The following is a 21,442-nucleotide window of genomic DNA, read 5'->3' on the forward strand; positions in this document are numbered from 1 at the left end:
ATGAGTTTTTATATGATTAATGGTTTTATGCATAACTTCATTGATAAATCCAATATCATGATTCAAATCATCTGAAACTACACAAAAAGAAGATATTTCCTATTTCACTTTCTTGTAGTAGATGACAACTGGATGAAGGGAACATTGACTCTTGCTCCCTTGGTAACTCTGTATCTCGTCTTGTACTACAAAAGTGTAATTCTTTGCAAAATCTGCCAGTACAATAGCCTCATTAATACTAATTGTTTCTTTGAGATGCTTTAGATAGCTAGATTGTGATTTTGTTATAAATGAATGAGAAGTAATATTATCAAGTTTTTCACACAGGAGCTCTATGAATTCATTTAATGGAAGTTTTGTTGCGAATAGTTTAGTTCTATCTGTTGTTGTCCACTGTTTGAAATCCACTGACAGTTCATTTGCACCACTGTTATATTGCTCTTTTAGATCATCATTTTGTGCAAACATGTGCAAAAATCTAAAGTTTGCAATCAGGCAAACTTTAGATTTTTTGCTGCAGACAATCTTTTCAATGATTTTATGCTAAGATGTTTCAAGGCCTATAGCACTCAACATTAATTTAACATTTTGGTGTGTTATACACTCACAAACAGAATGTGTACCTTATGGACCAGCAAGGATGCACCATTTAGACCAAAGACTGATTTAGAAAATTCGATTTTATGGCCTGGGTACTTTGTCTTATATGCCACTTAGAGCTCCTTTAAGTTACACAAAATCAATTTTTTTGACATGTATCTTTTTTTCCCCAACACTTACACAGTCTTTTTTATCTGGCATTTGCCTTGAATACTCATCGTCACTGTAAAAAAGCTTTACAAGTTCTATAACATCTATACTGATTCGATGCCGTTTAACTACATCAGGGTATGCTATGATGTCTTTTTGGTCCTGTAAAAACTTTGCATTTTTGATTTTGTGTTTGGAAACTGAAAACTCTTTTGCTACTTTTCTGATAGACCAAGATTTTGGGGTTAATGTCAAAATTTAAAGTTGCTGCCTTCTGTTAGAAACCTTAAGTTTTTCTTTCATGCATTCTACAAGAAAGTCTAGATCACCAGCTTTGGTTTGAATTTCCTTTAGAACTTTATTTTTTAGTGTAACAAGATTGGATTCGATTACATTCATAGCAGTTGCAAGCTTCTTAATAACTGCTTCTTCAACTTGCTTTATTTATCTCTTTCCAAGTTAAAGGTTTTGGGTAAATGAACATTTAGAGGACACTTCAAGTTCGCATAAAGTACTGTTGAGCAATGATCTTGTTGATTCCAGTATAATTTCTTTTTCCATATTATCTTTAGTTAATTTTATCTCCATTTTGTTCTCTTCTGATTCTTCAATTGATGCTAATTTATGTCTGCATTGTGGACAAAGTTTTTCACCTGGAACTAAGAATTTGCCTTTACTGCATAGGTACTTTGCTGTATCCAAGTTGATTTCACGAAGACTACCTAAAAAAAAGGAAGAACTCTTTTAATATGTATAAAAATTTTAATAAAACCTTTAAAAGTTTAAAGTTCTATGGCATTTAATAGTGCACTTTCAGAAGTCAGCTAAAAAGTTAATTATAGCTAAAATAGAATTTGGCTGCCAATAATTTCATTATTGTAACTCACAACATTTTCACAAAACTAAAAGTCATGATTGCTATAAATACCTTTTATAACTTTGTTATGAGTATTAAATGGTTTGCAGCACTGTGTTAATTTAGTTGTATAACGCTTCAAATAAACATGTTTATGATGGAGACAAGTTGTTGGTTTGACATTTATTATTGAGAGCCCAGTCCTCCACATTAATATTTTTCTTTCATATTCAGGAATATCTTCAAAAGGTTCAATTCCCAGCAACAATGTATATGTTGATATGCTGACATTCACTTTCTAGGTTGATTCCAATAGAGCACTGTTGGCTGTTTGCCTTGACTCAGAAACTGAATTACCAAACAAGATTTAATAGTTATTTAGTCTAAAATATTTTTTTTTTATTGAAATTTGTTATTGTTAACTTTTGTTTCAAAACTATATTTAGACAACATAACTAACGTCCCAAAACTATATTTATACATCACAGCAGGCGTTGCAAAACTATATTTTTCATGATAATTTACTTCAAAAAACTTTATTTATATATCAAAACCAACCTTTATAAACTGTTTTTACACACCACAATTGAACCCATGAGAGTCAGGCAATTTGTGAAAATGTTACCCCGTTTTATGGTTAAGTAATGTTATACCATTTTAAAATTCAAAAATTATTCAAAAATATTAGGAATTGGGTTAATTTCTCTTCATCTTTGTATTCAACACCTTTAAAAATGGTCAGGTACAAATTTTCAGTCATATTTCTCTACTAGAACTAAAAACATTCACACAAAAAGTATTGCTATAAAATCTATAATAGAGAATAGCGGCCAAATAAAGAAATTTTTTGTCTAAGTTTCAAAATGACATATCTTTATTATGCTTTTTTATAAAGATAGCCTAGGATCACCTAATTCATTTGAAAAAAAAAGTTGAAACCATGAGACTTGGGGAACCCATGGTAGCAGAACAAAAAATTTGACTGACTATTTTAAAATAAAAAAATGACTATCAAAAAATTTAAATTTCACTATTTTATCTACATTTTTGAATTCAGCACCCTCAAAAATGGTCAGGTAAAAATTTTTAGCCACATTCTTCCTCTAGATCTTAAATTACTCAATTAAAAGTACTGCTACAAAGTTCATAATGGCGGAAGTGGAAAAAAATAGGGCATTTTAGGCTGAATTTCAAAACATCATAACTTTTGAATCATTTGGAATTGGGATCTCAAACTTTACATTTTTATATTTTTATTTATTATGCTTTAAGAAACCAAAATCATCTTTTTTATAAAGATAGCCTAGGATCACCTAATTCATTTGAAAAAAAAAGTTGAAACCATGAGACTTGGGGAACCCATGGTAGCAGAACAAAAAATTTGACTGACTATTTTAAAATAAAAAAATGACTATCAAAAAATTTAAATTTCACTATTTTATCTACATTTTTGAATTCAGCACCCTCAAAAATGGTCAGGTAAAAATTTTTAGCCACATTCTTCCTCTAGATCTTAAATTATTCAATTAAAAGTACTGCTACAAAGTTCATAATGGCGGAAGTGGAAAAAAATAGGGCATTTTAGGCTGAATTTCAAAACATCATAACTTTTGAATCATTTGGAATTGGGATCTCAAACTTTACATTTTTATATTTTTATTTATTATGCTTTAAGAAACCAAAATCATCTTTTTTATAAATATAGTCTGGGATTACCTAATTCATTTGAAAAAAAAAAATTGAATCCATGAGACTTGGGCAACTCCGGGAACTAATGAAAGCGCAACCCATGGTAGCAGAACAAAAAATTTGACTGACCATTTTAAAATGAAAAAATAGCTATCAAAAAATTTAAATTTCGCTATTTTATCTACATTTTTGAATTCAGCACCCTCAAAAATGGTCAGGTACCAATTTTTAGCCACATTCTTCAACTAGATCTTAAATTATTCAATTAAAAGTACTACTACAAAATTCATAATAGCGGAAGGGGAAAAAAATAGGGCGTTTTAGGCTGAATCTCAAAACATCATAACTTTTGAACCGTTTGGAATTGGGAGCTCAAATTTTACATTTTTTTTGTTATATTGATAGGTACCACTGGTTCAAATTTGAAAGAAATCTGAGAGGGTGACTGAAAAATTTCAATTTTTTGTCCCATTTTTATATGGAATTACCCTTAAAAAACCACAAAATAGATTTTAGTTTTAGTTTAGTCAAAATATATTTATGAAGAGCTTCCCTAACATATACTTGGTGACTAGCTTCTGTGACTAGTTTGACAGCACGTTTAATGATTTGCACATGAGATGGAAAATCTGGCAAATTTTGAAACTTCTTTAGTTGCAATTAGTACATCAATTTCGTTTTCTTTGAACCTGATTATTGATTGCAGTTCACTATTTTTTTTAAATCAACCAATTCTGTCCAAGAGGTTGCACGAAAATATATATCAAAGTTAGCAATATTTTTAATAAGACATTCTTTAACTTTACTTGTCCTTAGTTTTTTAATGACTAGTTATGCCTGCTTATTATAAAATTCACATCTGCTCCCTTATGTTAAAGTTCTCATACAATATAAGAAGTTCTCAGGCAACATACAATAGCTATACAAGGTTATGATTCGAACTGTTAAAATTAACTATCTTACTTTGTTCATTTTTTTTTTTAATGTAGGATTGGCAAAATCTTCAAGGCAATATTCAAGTAATAATCTTTGATAATGGGTTAAATCATTAACCACTTCACTGGGTATATCTAACATCTTCAATGGGGTATCAATTTCTGTAAACATCATCTGTGGGATAAGATGGAAATCCATAGAAATTCGCATTCTAATCGGTCCTGAAATTTATTTGGACTCATTATACTGCCATCAACTTTTTTGAATACTGTTTAAAACGGAAGTTTATTTTATGCAAAGTACATTCAATTAGGTGTTTTGTTCTTACTAATTTCTTTTCTAAGCAAGCAACAGTTCCTGTTTTGAATTCTGTATTGACATTTGTATTTTCAAGAAGAATAGTTTACACTGATGTTAAACTATTATACTCTTTCAGAACATTGCATGCAAGTTCACACAAACCATTAGAACTATTTGTTTGAAGGTTATTTATCACAACGATTAGCACTATTTGTTTGAAGGTTATTATGAGAAAGATATGAGCCCTTCTTAAAACTATTTTCGTAAGCACAAGTTAAATGATGTTCTTTTTCCGAAACTCTAAACAAGCAATTTTCTCCATTTTTGATAACATCTTTAAATTGAAAAACATTTTTGTCATCCTTACCATCAATACCCAAACACACACAGGTACCCTGCAGGTGACTTAAGACCTTATATCATATCCCATTAATTTTTTTTTTTGATTTTGAAAGTAGTCCATTTGTATATTCCAAAACTGTCAACATTTAAATCCTTTTATGGTAGCTTTTCGAGAAAACTTAGTTACAATACTTTTTTAATCTAGAGATTATTACCCCTCTGACTCATACTAAGACCCCTGAGAGTGGATCAAATAGCCATATATAATTTCTTTGGTTATTTGTGCTATTGTATTGACACTTTGTGGATCAGATTTAGAAATAATTTCTGATAACAACTTGGGTTTTCTAGTTTGAATATAGACTAATTTATGTTTTAAAAGTTAGTTTTTTTTTATTGAGGAGGATAAAATAAATTTATAGGAATAGAGTGGCTTTATATAATGATCTTAGAATTTGGGATAAAAAATTCTAAGTAAAGTAGTTTTTTTTTCTAAAAAAAGAAATGTTTACTAAAACATAAATACTACATTTAACTAAAGTTATAAAGTATATATATACGTACATTTACATTTTGTTTATATGTATCCCTTCAACTATAATTTGTACCAAGATCTCTGAAACTTTATGAAAATCTTTTAATATATTCAGAGTAGTTTGGATTTAATGTTTTCCCAAAACACCCATGAACAACATTGCTTAAGTCTCTCAAAGCTTTCATATACTTTCCACCAACAATATTGTGCTCATTTAAATAGATTTGAAAATGATTTTTATTAGAAACTTGTGGGATCCATTTCCTTCTAACCTGTATTTACCTTGATAAGGCAAGATTAATTGTAGACCAATAAATATTTACAAAATGAAATCCTTGATTACTGCTCTCAAACAAGTTTTTTTCTCTTGTACTCTGGTACTCTGGCAAGATTAATTGTAGACAAATAACTATTTACAAAATGAAATCCTTGATTACTGCTCTCAAACAAGTTTTTTTCAATTAGTTTGAGAAGTTTGTCTACTATGCCTAGTAAAATATGTAAGCCTGGTATATTGACAATTAATAAGATCTTCATTATTACATTTCCAGTCAATAAAGGAGCATTAACAACGTTGCAAAAATATTTAGCTCTTCGAATGTTTCCTCCAGCAGCCATCCATTTGTTATACCACTCACTCAGGGAAGTTAGAGAATATGACTCAGCTCTCAACATACTAGGTAATTCTGTTTCACAAAATGAACAAGGATGCTTTGAAGCTGCTGACTGCTTTCCAACCATCAGCAGTAGAACCTTTAGATCTTCTGAAATAGAGTAATCCAGAGAGTTAAGTTTTAATTTATCCAACAACATTTTTATGTTTGCATAATTTTTATTAATAGATGGTAATACAGTCAAAACTAAAGTTTTGTGAATGCTAGTAAACTTAAAATCTTTACATCGGTACTCATCACTATATTTCACTCTTTTCTTTTCACTTGAATGTGCATCAAACTCTGGCTTCAATTTAATTGATAAGGTAACCTTTAGATAGCCCTGCCCTCCATCGACCCCAATCGTAACATCTACATTATCTGGTTCAAGAGATCTATGTTGTAAAACTGTTGCAACAAACTCTTCAGCATTATTTCATATTACACCAGGAACAGTTCTTTCAATGCACTAAACAATAACAAAATAACTTGAATTCAGTATGTTAAATTATTTTATGTTATCAATTTAATCAAAATATAAAATTATTATGTTGCATTAAATATTATTTTATTATAATATATTAATAATTTAGAGCTTTTTAGTGGAGCTAAAATCAAAGTAAAATATATATAGATAGGTTTTAATTATACCACTTTTTTCTTGTCTCTGATATCCTTTTTATACTGAATCAGCATAAGCTCAGTATCAAACAAAGACAATAGATTTTTATTTTCTTCTGTTAACTTTTTTTTTTTGTTTTTTAAACATCTTCGCTTCCAACAAGGCTGCAAGTAGCCACTAATTAAAGTTGGAAGTTACTGAAAGAAAAAAGATGAAGATTGTAGAGCAAGATAACAATTGATGGATGACTTAAAGGATTGCAAATTATATGAATCAGGAAAGCAAGATGAAGGAAGCGAATTCCAAAGAGCTGATGTTTGATGAAAAAAACTTAGGAACAGTCACAGAAAAAGGATGAGACTTAATTGAATGACAAGTAACACGAGAATGAATTTTAGTAGATGGCACAAGAGATGCTAGCTCTTTAGAGCAGTGCCCATAATAGTATTTGTAGAAAAGAGAAAGAAAAGCAACATTACGACGATGTGATAATGGTTGGAGGTCGGCTGCCAGAGCAGGTCCAACTATGCTTACAATGCGTTTCTGCACTTTGTCTAAAAGAGAAAGGGCATCATTAGAAGATCCGCCCCATATGGCAACAGTATTCCATACAAGGCCAGATTTGAGATTTATAGAGATAGAGAATAGAATCCGAAGTAAGAAAGTGACAAGCTCGATAAAGAGATGCAACCTTAGCAGATGCTAATTTTGCAACTGATTTAACATATGGTTTCTAAGAAAGATTGGAAGTAAGAGTTAATCCTAGTAGATAAAAAGTAGATGACTCATCGAGTACATCACCGTTCATAAATTTAGGAAGATCTAAATTATTGCGATAACGATTGGCTAAAAAAAATTGAGTTTTATTTGAATTAAAGTTCACCAGCCACTGTGAGCCCCATGCTGTAGCAGAAGTGAGATCCTTTTCAAGCTCAAATGCCCCCTCCAAGCAATCAGAGATTGTTGGCTTCTTATCACGACAAGAATAAATGGTAGTATCATCAGCAAACGATGCCACCTTAGATGTGAGAATATCTGGAAGATCGTTAATGTAAATTAAAAAGAGTATAGGGCCAATGATAGAACCTTGAGGAACCCCTGAAGTTACAGAATAAGAAGAAGAGTGCTGTCCATCGAGGACAACTTTTACACTACGATTGGAAAGGAAGGATTCAATAATCTTAAAGATGTTGCCAGATACACCATAAGAAGAAAGCTTATGGAGAAGACCAGCATGCCAAACTTTATCAAAACCTTTTGAAATGTCAAGAGCAATGGCTTTAACCTCTCCACCTTTATCTAATGCACGATAATACCTATCAGATATTACTGTTAGCAAATCACCTGTAGAACGACAAGATCGAAATCCATATTGATGGTCAGAAAGTAAATTATTAGATTCAAGATGAGAAATTAAGTGTTTGTTAATTAAAGATTCAAAAACCTTCCTTATTATAGGAAGAACACTTATGGGGCGGTAGTTAGACGAATCAGATCGCTCTCCAGAATTTTTAAAGATTGGGATAACAGATGCCGCTTTCCAGCAGGCTGGAAAGCAAGACTCTGATAAGCACTTGTTGAATAGTTTTGAGAGTATAGACGACAGCTCCGGAGAACACTTCTGCAAGACAATAACAGGTATGTTGTCCGGGCCACAAGCTGTAGAAGAGTCTAGGCAGGAAATCACTTTAGATACAGATGCTGGAGTGATATGAATGTCAAGCAATGGATCAACCTGTTTGTTGGCAATATCAGGTAGAAAGCAACTAGTGGAATCAAGAGATGATATTGATGAAAAGTTTTTAGCAAACAATTCAGCTTTGTTTTTAGGTGAGGTGACAAAGTCTGAACCATACAAGAGAGGTGGAATTAAAGATTTGACCTTATTATTGATACTATTAAAGATTCTCCAGAAGTCACAGGAGCCTAATTTTTGAGATAAAATACGATATTTCATGACCTGAGAATAGCGGGTTTTGGCATTAGATAAAACCTTTTTACAATTGTTTCTAGCAGTAATAAACAGACGTCTATTTTCTGGAGAATTGTTTCGCTGATAAACATGGAAGTAACGGTTTCGATTGGCAATCACAGCAGCACAGTGTGAGGAAAACCATGGAGGAGAGTGATGCTTGACCTGGAATCGTTGAGAGGTAACAAAAGATTCAATGCCAGCCTGAATCCACGAATTTATCTAAGAAGCACATTTGTCGACAGGAAGACAAAAGATTTCTACCCAAGGGCCATCACGAAGAAAATCACGGAAAGAATTCCAGTCAGCTTTACTGTAGTTGTAAGAGGTTTGATAATAGGGGGATTCAGATGATAAAGAAGAATGAGATATTAGTTTTAGAGAGATCAAATTGTGATCAGAAGCACCTAAGGGTGAATGTGGAGAAACTGAGCACTGACTAGGATCAGAAACAAGACATAAGTCGAGTAGAGAAGGTAAATGATTCCGGTTGTCTGGAAAGCGAGTTGGAAAGTTGACTATTTGAGTTAGGGATTGAGAAAGGCAAAAGTTGTGGGCTTTAATGCCGGCAAAATCACTGACACTAGAGCCAAGCCGTTCAGAGTAGTGAGCATTGGTCAATATCATCAAAAATAACATCAAAAAGAGTGCAGTCTTGAGATGAAAGAAAGCGATATAGAATAAAGAGAAAGGCGATAGAGTGAAGTGGTGCTAAACGAAAGCACATAAAAGAATAGTCAGTGGATTCAAATCAAGTTTCACGACAAATGGGTGAATTTTTACGAATGTAAATGCCCAGGCCAAGCATGATAACCATCAACACTAAGATTACAAGATGAGACAGCTGAACTTAAATTAGTCTCACAAAGAGCAAGTAGGTCTGGTGAACTTTACAAGAGATAAGACTTTACAAGAAAAGTTACTTCCAAGACCACGAATATGGTTTATTGAATATTGTGAATGATAGGTTTAGAGAAACTTAGTGATGATGGTTTTTTGTGTTTTATTGTTTTTGGTACTTTATTCATTTTTAAATTGAAGATTGAAGAACTTGACTCAAAGCATAGATAGTACTCAGAACACTGATTAATAGCCCAAGCAATTGCCTCATTACTACTAATAAACCCTAAGCTATAACAAAGGGCTCCAAATGTGGCCTCCGCAATGCACACCAAAAATACAAACAGGGACACCATCCATGCGCAACATGGCACTGTTAATACTTTGATATTTTTCAGCTGTTGATGGAATCAGCCTCTCTGAGAGCTACCACAGAGTTCAGGAAACCTGACTACCAGCCGGCCTCAGAACCATAAAACTGAGTTTTAGAGCTGTACCCTCATAAGGAGATAATAGAATGAGTTGCCTAGTCATAAAAACAGAGACACAAGCAAAACCCATGCATTGAGTCAAGAAGATCCAGCATTCAACATCCTAAACTGGAAACAATGTATTACAAATACATCTGCGCCAGTCTAATAGATGAAGAAGGGGTGCGAGGCTGGTCAACAGATAGAATCTGTTTACCCCTTAAGTCTTTGCCTAGGAGGCCTTCTACAAGACAGTAGCTGGATGCATTTAACATCTGCCCAAGATGAGTATTTTTATCGAGACACCATCTCTAGCCTTTACTCAACCAAGAGCTCCAAGGCAGGGGGTGTTTTAAGTCGGAGTTGGCATCTCCTAGCCTTTGCCTAAAAAGGTGTATCCTACAAGGCAGCAGGACATAAAGCAGATTGTACTGGGTTACATGTTACCAGTAGCAGGATAACCTGATCTGACAATAACTTTTTGGAAAAACAAGACTCAACAGATTTTCTGTCCCCATTCACTTATATAAATCGAGCAATCTCTGACATCTTATAGTCACTAGTAAATTGGATACAAATGTTAAAAACAAGGAACGTTTTTTAAAGTAATGTATATTTTTTGAATTCTGTAGTAAACAATTTATACATTGTATGAAGTTTGCTTTGTAGTTGTTTCAGCTTTGAGAGAGAAAAGTAAGATGTTTTTGGTTCAACTACTCCAACAGAAACAACAAGTCTCTTAGGGCCAAAGGTGTTCATTTTTATTTTTGTGTCATTAGTTACTAAATTGTTGATTGTAGTTGATAAAACTTTTCCTTTAGTTACAGGTGAGGTAGATGGTACAATATGGACCAAATTTTTTTGCTTAGCTAACTTTGTGCAAGGATGTTAAATACCTTTTCCTATAAGTTAAAAACAAGTTCTGTAAAGAACAAAGTTTTCATTGGTTGCAGAAAAATTCACATTATTTTGAATGAGATTTATATCTTTATTACTTTCACATGAAACCATTGGTGGAGGAGTTGCCATTTTAGTACCATTTGTATGCCCATTAACACAAACAAAACATTCACATTCCGAATAAATCTAGTATTAAGATCTAAAAGTAACACGAAATTAGTTTTTTAAACGCAAACGTAATATTGTTTATTAGCAAAATAATAATAATGAAAAATCTAACTAGTTTTTATTTGCTTATTTTTTATTAGAAAGAACATACCTTCGTACTTAGGTCGAGCGGTGAATTAATAACTTTTTTAATCTGCTTTTTCTAAACTCACTAGATTTTTTCTACAATTTAAACATAACATTTTAGGCAGATCAGGGTTTTCAACAGAGAAGTTTTCCCAAAAAAATCTCTTGATTGAGATTTTTTTGGTTTGAATGCATCTTAAATCCTTTTTTCAAACAGCATATACAAAGAACTTGTTATGATCTTTAGCAAAGTATGGCATTTCTTTTCTTTTCTTGAGAAATAATTTTTATATTTTCAAATTAATTACTTACTTTAAATTAATTACTGTGTATTTCAAATTAAAATACGTAGTAATTTTATTATTATACTCACTGTTATTACTTAAGTCTTTATTATTATTTAAGTCTTTTATTGACAACAAATATAAGCCAATCGAAAACTAATAAAAATTATTATCACCAATCGCATGGTTGCAATTACAAGAAGTAAATAACTATAATGGAAAAATATTATTTTAATATTAAAACATTGTTATAAATCTTTTATAAAACTTCTTAGTGAGTTTTCTCGAAAAGCTACCATAAAAGGATTTAAATGTTGATAGTTTTGAAATGTATTAATGGAATACTTTTAAAATCGAAAAAAAAATATTGGGATATGTTATAAGGTCTTAGGTCACCTTCAGGGTACACCAAGTTGTTTAAATCAGTATCATGTTGATCACCATTCCTTGACATTATTTTCTTCTTTCTATAAAACAACTTGAAATATGTAAATAATTTCTTGTACAAATTGGTAAATAAAGTAATAAATACAATTTCTAAGTTACAAGCTAAATAAGTAAAAGATCTTATCTACATTTGTTCCCTTAATATTACTCACACTAGTTTTTTAACCCTTTTTTTTACACTTTTAATGTAAATTAAAGTCAAAATAAGCTTAACTAAGTTTTTTGATATTTAATAAATTCTAATATACCTAACAGCCTCAATTGAAAATCTATCAATCTTCATTAAATTGTACCGAGAACTTTTTATTGGCTGATAATTTTCCTCAGAAGCAACTACCTGTCAAAACAATTAGAATTTAAAAAAAAAAAGAAAAAACCAGTTTTAAAAAAAAATAAATTCTGGTAATCTATATACATATAGGTTATCAACATTTTTATAAGTATATATATATATATATATATATATATATATATATATATATATATATATATATATATATATATATATATATATATATATATATATAAATAGGGTGTGACATTTGCCCCTAAAATGTTAAATTTTTATCAAAGAGGGCTGTTCATAATTTTAGTATTGCATATTGGTCTAATTAGCATTTATGTAAAATTTCCTTGCAAAGTTTTTGTTTTTTATCATTTTTATTCAGTATATTGGGCAGGGTCAGACTGGCACTAAGGGACCTGGGGACATAGATAAGGCCCTTATTGTAGCAAAAAATTAAGCACAAATAAATAAAACCTTTAATCACCTAAGGGTTTAGTTTTGGTTTTTTGGAGATAAGGGTAGAGGATATTTCTAATAATGTTATTGAGTAAAATGCGACTAGTAATTTAATTCTTGAAATAACTACAATATTTATTGCATTGTTTTTACAAAATTGAAGCATATAAACATTATTTATTATTAATATTCATGTTTTTTTGTGTGTTTTACTTGATCATCTTGTTTTATAGTGGGGCCCAGGACCTTCATGTCTGGCAGGGGCCAGGGGGGGTCCAACCCCTCGACCCTAGCCCGATCCTGATGTTGTGAGTTAAGCCATTTTATTGTTATTAATAATCTTTGTTTTACTTAAATTTGTTTTTGTTTCATTATTTACACTAGGTCATCTTTAAAGTTTTTTAAATTGTAATTGAAAAAACTTTAATTAAATCAGAAGGTACTCAAGATTGTGTATATGGCATTAACATTTAACCCGTGCAAATGTGGAAACAAGGATAATAAAATTATGATGACAAAGAAAGAAAACAACAAATATATTTGTTTTCAATTTTGTATAACATAATAAATATTATTATTGTTATTGTTATTATCATTTTTTTCTAATATTATATATCATTGTCATTAATATCAGAAGTTTTCAACTTCAGATTAGTTTATTATTATTTATTAATGACTTTAAACTGTAACTTGAACTCCTTTCAGAAAAGTATATGTATTGATATTTTTTCAGATAAATATTATTATATGTTATTACATAATCTGCAGCTATAGAGAATGTGCTCTTACACTATCAGAAAGCCAATATTCCAACTCTAGAAGGCAGAAACAATATTGGTAAAGTAATCATAGATTACTATGAAAAGGAATTCATTACTTTGATGAAATTGAAAGATTATAGAAGGCGAAAGGATGAACCTAGAATAATAAAATTTAAATCAGAATTGAAATTTTATAAGAACACAGTTCTAAAGGACATGGTCGCTAAGAAAAAGGGGATAACTAAAGTTGAACAAGATGCCATTGATGTTGATATTGAATTTATGAAAAGCATGTTGAATGATAGAGTAGCTACATATTCTGGGTTGGATAAAGTTGTCACTGAAAAGACAAAAAAGTGAATAGAAAGACAAAAACATCATCTGGAGCGAGAAGAAATAAACCCATGTAAACGTACTTTTGAAATGATAAATCTTGAACCAGGCACAGAATGTGAGGATGAGAATATTAAAGAAGGTACCACCATAGCACAAAATAGGAAACACAGAAGATTAGTTAAATGTGGCATAGATATCTTTGTTCCTCATGATATATTGAAAAACCCTGATCTTGTTTCATGTAGTATCCATAACAATATCTTATTAACCCAACTAAGTGCAGTTGTGTATTCCTTTGTAGCAACATGTGGGGGTGACCCTTACAAGCTATGTCTAAATGCAAGGACAGCCCACCAGTATAGAACCGCGATTGTACCTGAAATAAGTTTGAAGATCAAAGAAAATTGGGTACCATTGCCTATAATGCTTGTGCATTGGGATGGAAAACTTATGGACACTCTTGATTCCGAAGGAACAGATGACCGATTGCTAATTCTTGTGTCTAAGACTGATGGGACAAAGCTCCTTGGTGTTCTGCCACTTCCAAAATCAACTAAAGAAACTGGTAAAGTCCTTAGAGACATCATATCAAAAGCAACTAAAAAACTTCTTAGAGAATGGAATTGTGAAGAAAATGTTATTGGTATGGTTTTTGATACAACTTTATCAAATACAGGAAGACTTAATTAATTAAATTTAGAATATATGAATGAAGATCTTACATCTACACTGTAAAGGTATGCATTTTCAGGAAAGAGAACTGCTGCATGTGTGTCTTTACAGAAGGAATTAGATCGTGCCCTATTCTGGTTTGCTTGTCGAAGGCATGTGGGTGAATTACTTTTGAGTCATTGCTGGGAAAGTTTGAAAGTTGAGACATCAGCTAGTCCTAATATTTTGATCTTTTAAAAGTGAGTCTAATAGAATATACCATTAGTGATTACCTCCAATCAATGAAGAGACACATATAATAGTAAAAAGCTAATTGTAAAAGTTGGGATGAGTGAACTTACTCTCTATATTTTTAACTTACAAGGTAACATTTATTTAATATCTTTTTCACTTTTCTAGGTTCAAAAAACATATCCCTTAACTATCATCAGATGAACAAATGAAGTATGATTACCCTAGTATGATATTTATAAAAGAAGAACACCAGCAAGAGATGGCTAATTTTTTTTGTGAATCTTTAATACAATCTTTCACACGAAGTGACTACAAAGAGCTGGTTCAGCTTTGTTTGCTTATAATAACTAAGGGATCTGAACCAAAGAACTTCAAGATGCGCTATCTTGGTGCCCTTCGCAAAGCAAGGTGGATGAGTAAACTCCTTTATACTCTAAAGGTTGTGCTTCTGTCTGGACAGATCAAAGAACATTTTCAAAAAGCTGAAGTTGTTACTAGCAACTAAATAAGAAAATTGGAACAATTTGTTGTGTTCACAGTTTCAGTATATATGCAGTGGTGGCTTGTTTGTTCTGTACCAGCTAGTGCACCAGTTAATGATTTGATTTTAGTGAAAAACCTGGTAAAATTTGCTGAGCATGACTCAACTCTAGTTGAAAGTGCTTGTATAGCATTCAGTCGGCACACTCAGTACTTAGCTGAGGAGTTGATTCCATTGGCTCTGTTCTCATCTATGGCAGCAGTAGAAACTAAAGAGGAAATGAAGAAATCCATTCTTATCTTTGAAAAGACTTCTGTCACAAAAGAGTTGGACTTAACTTTGGGGGATATGGCAAGTCCTATCTTCCTCCTACAATAGAATATGGTACTTCTTTAGTTGACCTAATTGGGCTGGATTCATTCAGATTTTTTAGCATCTTTGGTAAGCCCTATAATATCCTCTACGCTCCAGCACATGATCGGATTAATAGGGAAGATTATCAAAACATGAAGCTGATTGTCGACTAACTTCAGGTGGTAAATGAGGCAGCAGAACATGGTGTAAAGGTGTGCCATGACTTTCTAGGTGTAACTAGGGGTGAGAAGCACTTTCAAGATATTCTCTAAGTAGTAGAATCTGATAGACAACGGATTCCTAATCGGCGAAAGCGATTTTGTGCACAAAAATAGAAATCGTGGTTTCTAGTTCAGGAAAATGAATAATCTCATTTAGACAATAATACCTTATTACACCATGTAAAAAAACTTTTTCATATCATCTTGTCTTTGCATAGCTGTATTTAATATAAGAAAACCGTTTTTGTTTTCTAAGCTCCACCATGGTATTAGAATGTAGGAGAAATAATGATTTTTAGGCTAAATTCTGTATTTTAAATTTGGCGGTGCTCATTCAATTGTGGATTAATCTTAAAAAAAAACATTATATATCTTATTTTTATGACTAAATACAATACCAGAATATGAATATGAACAGCATCATACGATAAAGTTGGGGCAGCTGTCACACCTTAATATATATATATTAACCCTCCGAATTAGGGTCGGCATTTGGCTATGCCAACGTAACTGCCAACCTAGAAGTGTTTGATATTAACACTAAATTGCTGACCTCGTTTCTATGTTTTATGGTCAAACCTTTGTTTAACAGTTTTTCTGCCGAACTGATGCCGACCTCACACAGATTGAGGTCAGCAAATTATTCCCGACCATATTTTTCCTAATTCCAAGACCTGATATATATATATATATATATATATATATATATATATACATATACATATACATATACATATACATTTACATATACATATACTATACATATACATATATATATATATATATATATTTATATATATATATATAATATATATATATATATATTTATTTATATATATATATATTTATTTATATTTATATATATATATATATATATATGTATAAATAAATATATATATACATACATACATATACATATATACATTTATATTTATTAGAAGTTTTTTAGGTTGGTTAAAAGGTATGAGGAAATTGCATAGGTTATGTTGCCATGTGCTATTCCTGAATCAAATTCTCTAATTAAAATCATGACTGTAATACTAAAACATTATTTCTAGTCAAATTGACAACATTTTTCTTTCTCTTTATTCATCTAATATTGTTATAATATTCATTTAATATTTAACTTCATTGTCAATTTTTTAGGTGGATTAGGCATGCTATGATCTCTCTATTTATTATTTAATAAATGACAATTTTATCTTTATTATATTCTCTATTTGCTGAGACTAAAATTATATGTTCCGAAACTCATCATATTTTTGATTGATTAGAGCAGTCGATCTTGAATGCAAGCTCTCTTCTGTGACAGCTTAGGATAGCAAGGGTTAGTTATAAACCAATAAAAACTCAGTTTTGTATTGCTTTTCATTATTGGAATAATTTTAATATTCTCTTATTGATTAATTGTCACATTTATTATATTTCTTTATGTAAAGTCATTTAACATTTATTCTGATCTCTTGTGAAAACCAATCCATTTTAAAATTAGTGTTTGCTAAGACTGTCCCTTTTTATCATACTTTCAATATTATAATAGTTCAATGTTATTATAGTTCAATATTATTATACTTTGACACAGTGTTCACTCACCATAAGTTGCTATTTGTATGTTTGTGTTCTGTATGAACCTCTGGTGTGGTGTTAGCTTAGTGACTGGCTTATAATTTCAATCATATAACAAACTATTCTCCTTAATCTCCAGTATCCTTTAGATAAATATTTTTTTAAGTTATATATTCAAAATGTTAGAATAATGCTACTCAAGGTTAGGATCATCACTATCAACCTGCGACTGGTAAAATGTAATCTAATACAACCTACCCCATGTTCTGCTGCTTTGTAGGATTTGCTTTGGGCAAATGCTCTTAGAAGGAAACTTAAAATGCCCCTGTCTTGGAGGTCTTGGTTTAGTAAATCAATAGAATTTTTTTGCTTACCCTTAAAGTCTTTGCCTAGAGACCTTCCACAAGCAACTACTATTACTTTGTTTTTGTTCATGTTACTAAATTTCTGTTATGCAATCAATATTCAAATTTTAAATCAAATCTTGTTTAAATTTTAATTTTGTGAAAAAAGTGCAATGCAAGACTTCATTTCGATTAATTAAGTATTTGCTTATTAATAATTTTTATTAATATTTGTAATATCTATTAATACTATTAAAATTTAACAAAATTTGTTTTGTATTAAATAATCAACGAAATTCCTGCCATTTTTAATTTTATTAATTTTTCATTTATTGAGTTTTTAATTTTACGTACTTAATATTGAAAAAATATATATTTAAAGTATACTAATTCTATTGATTAATGTTTAAAGAAATTATAAATATTGTATATTATATTTTAGTAGGTGATTAATCTACAGGCTGTATATTATTAATGTATCAGGTTATGCTTGGGTTATATCTTTCTAGCAGGCTATGTTGTAGCTACATTCTAAAAAGATCAGACTTTAAATTTAGCTAACATCAACTAATTAAAATTAATAATTGGACTAATTTAAATGTTGACCCGCAATAGCTCAAGCTATCCTACTTTGTATTAATAGTTTTTGCTTTACCTTTTTTATAATCAAAATTTTTCCAATCATTACAATTTCTTTAGTCTTGCATTACATTTTGGAGTATACTTTTTTGCAAATTTAAAGTTGTAATTTCTGCATTTTTTTCCATTTAATATTTTAGTGGTAAAAGTTAATGGTTTTTATAATAAATTGCATGTTTTCAAAACTTTTTTTAATGCATTTATTTTTCATAATATTTTGTTTAAAATAAAAATTTTTTCTTTGAATGTGACATTTTATTCATTTTGAGTTTTCTGTTTTTGTTTTGTTTTTTATTTCATTACCGACATCATACATTTTACTCAAACGCATTTATATTGTAAGTAAAATTTATAATTTAGGTGGGGTAATGCATTTTGTGAGCAGAATGCATGGGAAACAAAGATTATGAACTCTGGCACTCAACTTATATGGAAAAATTCTACAAAATTAGGCATGGGATACGCTAAAATTAAAATGGTAAGCACTTAAATTGTTTAGAAGAATTTTTCAGAAGAATATTTAAAATATAGTTTTATTAAAAGATTTATAATTTAATTTGTATAAAAATAAATTTAAAATTTGTGTTTTTTTAAATATAAATATGAATTTTTTATTATTTCTTAATTTTTTTAACAATAGTTTTTGTGTAATTATTTAATAATTTCCTGATTCCTTTAAATCTTTAGTAGTTTGTTGATTTCTCAAATAAGAAGCTTTCCTAGTTTACTGAATTCATCAGTAGAACTTAATCAAAATTAAGTTTCAATTTTTTATTTTGTTTATCATTTGCATGCATCCAGGTGCGATTTGAAAAATAATTAATATGTTAATAAATTATTATTAAACTCAAAATATTATTATTCATTTCAATAAAAAGTATTTAATTGTTTTATCTCTTCCATAATGTCATGTTTAAATTAGAAAAAGCTATTGAAAAAAGAAATTTATGGAAACTTAAACAAAAAATATATATATTTATACCTATATATCTGTAGAATGAAGAACACTGTGATGCTGTTGTAGCTCTCTATACTCCAAAAGGCAACAAGGAAGGTGAGTTTCAAGCCAATGTGCTCACTGGAGATTTTGATGCAGATGTTATGTGTGAAGATAAAAACAACACATTACAGGTTGCTTATGATTTATTGGAGAACTCAATGGAAAATGTTAATGCTCCAGAGAATAATTCTGTGCCTGTTCCCCAACCTGAATCACCACCTTCATCTTCAGAAAATGAAATACAATCTACTTTGTCGGAACCTGATATACAATTTCCTTCAGAAGGTTTTTAAGTTCAATTTTGTTTTAAAAATTTATACATTATATAAAATTAAATTGAACTAAGTTGCAATTTATATATTAAAAAATAATTTAAATATTATTCCTTTAAAAAATTATCCATTTTTATCTTTATATTTTAGTTTTGTACTATTACCTGATTTTAATGTCTTCTTTTAAAGTCTAATTCATGTCTGCATGTCTCTTAAATAGTTGAGATCCTGTAACAAAATTTAAATTTTTTGTTTATTTTTAAATCATCTTAAAATTAACATACTCACTAGAAAAATGTTTTTCAAAATATTTACTTTTAAATTTTATTTACTATTTTTAAATTTCAAAAGCTAATTACAATAAAAGTTAACCAGTTTCAATGACATTAAATTTGTTGAATCAAGATAACTACCAAATATGATATTCAAGTCAATCAATGTAGTTAGCAGTTAAAAATGATAGTTAAACCATGCACATTTAAAATAAATACGCATGGTTTAACTATTAAACATGGTAGTTGAACCAAGTATATTTGACCTAAATGTGGATGGTTTAACTATTCAACATGGTGTTTAAACCATACAGGTTTAATTTAAAGGTTTAACTATCATGTTAGTTAAACCTTGCACATAAAAATTAAATGTACATGGCTTAACTACCAAACATGATAGCATGCACATTAAAATCACAATAAGGTGTAAGAATAAATTTTAAAAATAAAAAATGTTTTTGTATACGCAATATTTTAACAAATACTTCTATTGCATAAATAGGACATTCAAATGAGCAACCAGATCATCTAAGGCAAGCTTTAAAAAATAATAAATAGAAAGACTATTTCTTAAATGAATGTAAAAAGAAAACAATAAATACACAAAAATTAAAAAATGTGTAATTTATATCAAAAATATACTCCCTGCCTGCTAATGCACATTAACATACAATAGAAAAACATGCATTAATATGCAATACACAAACGTTTATAAAAAACATTAGAAAATGTCAAAATGAATATAGAAAATAATTGATCTAGGGTGTAAATAATTGATCTAGGTAATTAATTTTTTAATTCTGCAGTAATTGTGGTTGTAAACTATATATTATAGTTTTATAAATATACAGAATATATTATATGTTTATATACTAGCCAAAATATTTGCTTATCAAAGACAGATATTTTCTTTATATTTTTGAAAATTTAAAAACAGTTTTAGAAAAAATTGATTTTTTCTAAATTTTAATTAGTCAGTTTGTGATGTAATTATTGTGATGTAAGATATCAAGTTTCAAATTTCATTTCACAAAACAATTCTTCATATATTGTGCATAAGTAAACTCCATTTGTTATTTTTAGAAGAGTTTTTTTTTTTACTTAATTCAATGATTGAACTTAATTTTGTTTTTCATGTAGAATACAAATTTGCTCGCAATGCCTTAGAAGCACACAATATTCTGCGCAAAATTCATGGTGTACCTGATCTCAAGTTAGATGATGACATGAATGAAGATGCTGCTAAATATGCATACAAAATTGCTTCTAAACAGTCTTTGCAACATGCTTCTCCAGAAGAGAGGAAAAATGACGGCGAAAACTTGGCTTATCGGTGCTCTTCAGAACCAAGTGATTATCAAGCTGTTCTACCAGTCAAAGACTGGTAAATAGTTTTATGTTAATCTGTTTGTATTTATTTAAAAAAAAATTCAGATCTTTTTTTTCAATTGGATCCAGGTTACAATCTTTAGAATAATTTTCTAGAATATTCAAGTTTTTTTTTTCTAGAAGATCCACAATTTTTTGATTTATATATTTTTTTAAATTGAATTGCTATTATGCATCATATTATTGCAAGTTAGAATATAAAGTAATACTGCTGCAATAGTATATAGCAATACTGTTGCAATAATATAGAGCAATTCTGCTGAGAAACA

At 29.9% G+C, this 21,442-nt stretch overlaps 1 protein-coding gene across 1 annotated transcript in view; it reads left to right on the plus strand.

Moving 5' to 3' along the window:
• Window positions 1–21,442, plus strand: part of LOC101241003 (uncharacterized) — a 94,907-nt gene that overhangs the window by 65,770 nt on the left and 7,695 nt on the right. Inside the window, exons 18-20 of the mRNA XM_065820374.1 lie at window positions 18,601–18,718; window positions 19,237–19,525; window positions 20,925–21,168. Of these exons, the coding sequence (XP_065676446.1) occupies window positions 18,601–18,718; window positions 19,237–19,525; window positions 20,925–21,168 (651 nt within the window). The remainder of the gene's footprint in view (window positions 1–18,600; window positions 18,719–19,236; window positions 19,526–20,924; window positions 21,169–21,442) is intronic.

Source organism: Hydra vulgaris, chromosome 15, assembly GCF_038396675.1.
Source record: "Hydra vulgaris chromosome 15, alternate assembly HydraT2T_AEP".
Taxonomy (NCBI): domain Eukaryota; kingdom Metazoa; phylum Cnidaria; class Hydrozoa; order Anthoathecata; family Hydridae; genus Hydra; species Hydra vulgaris.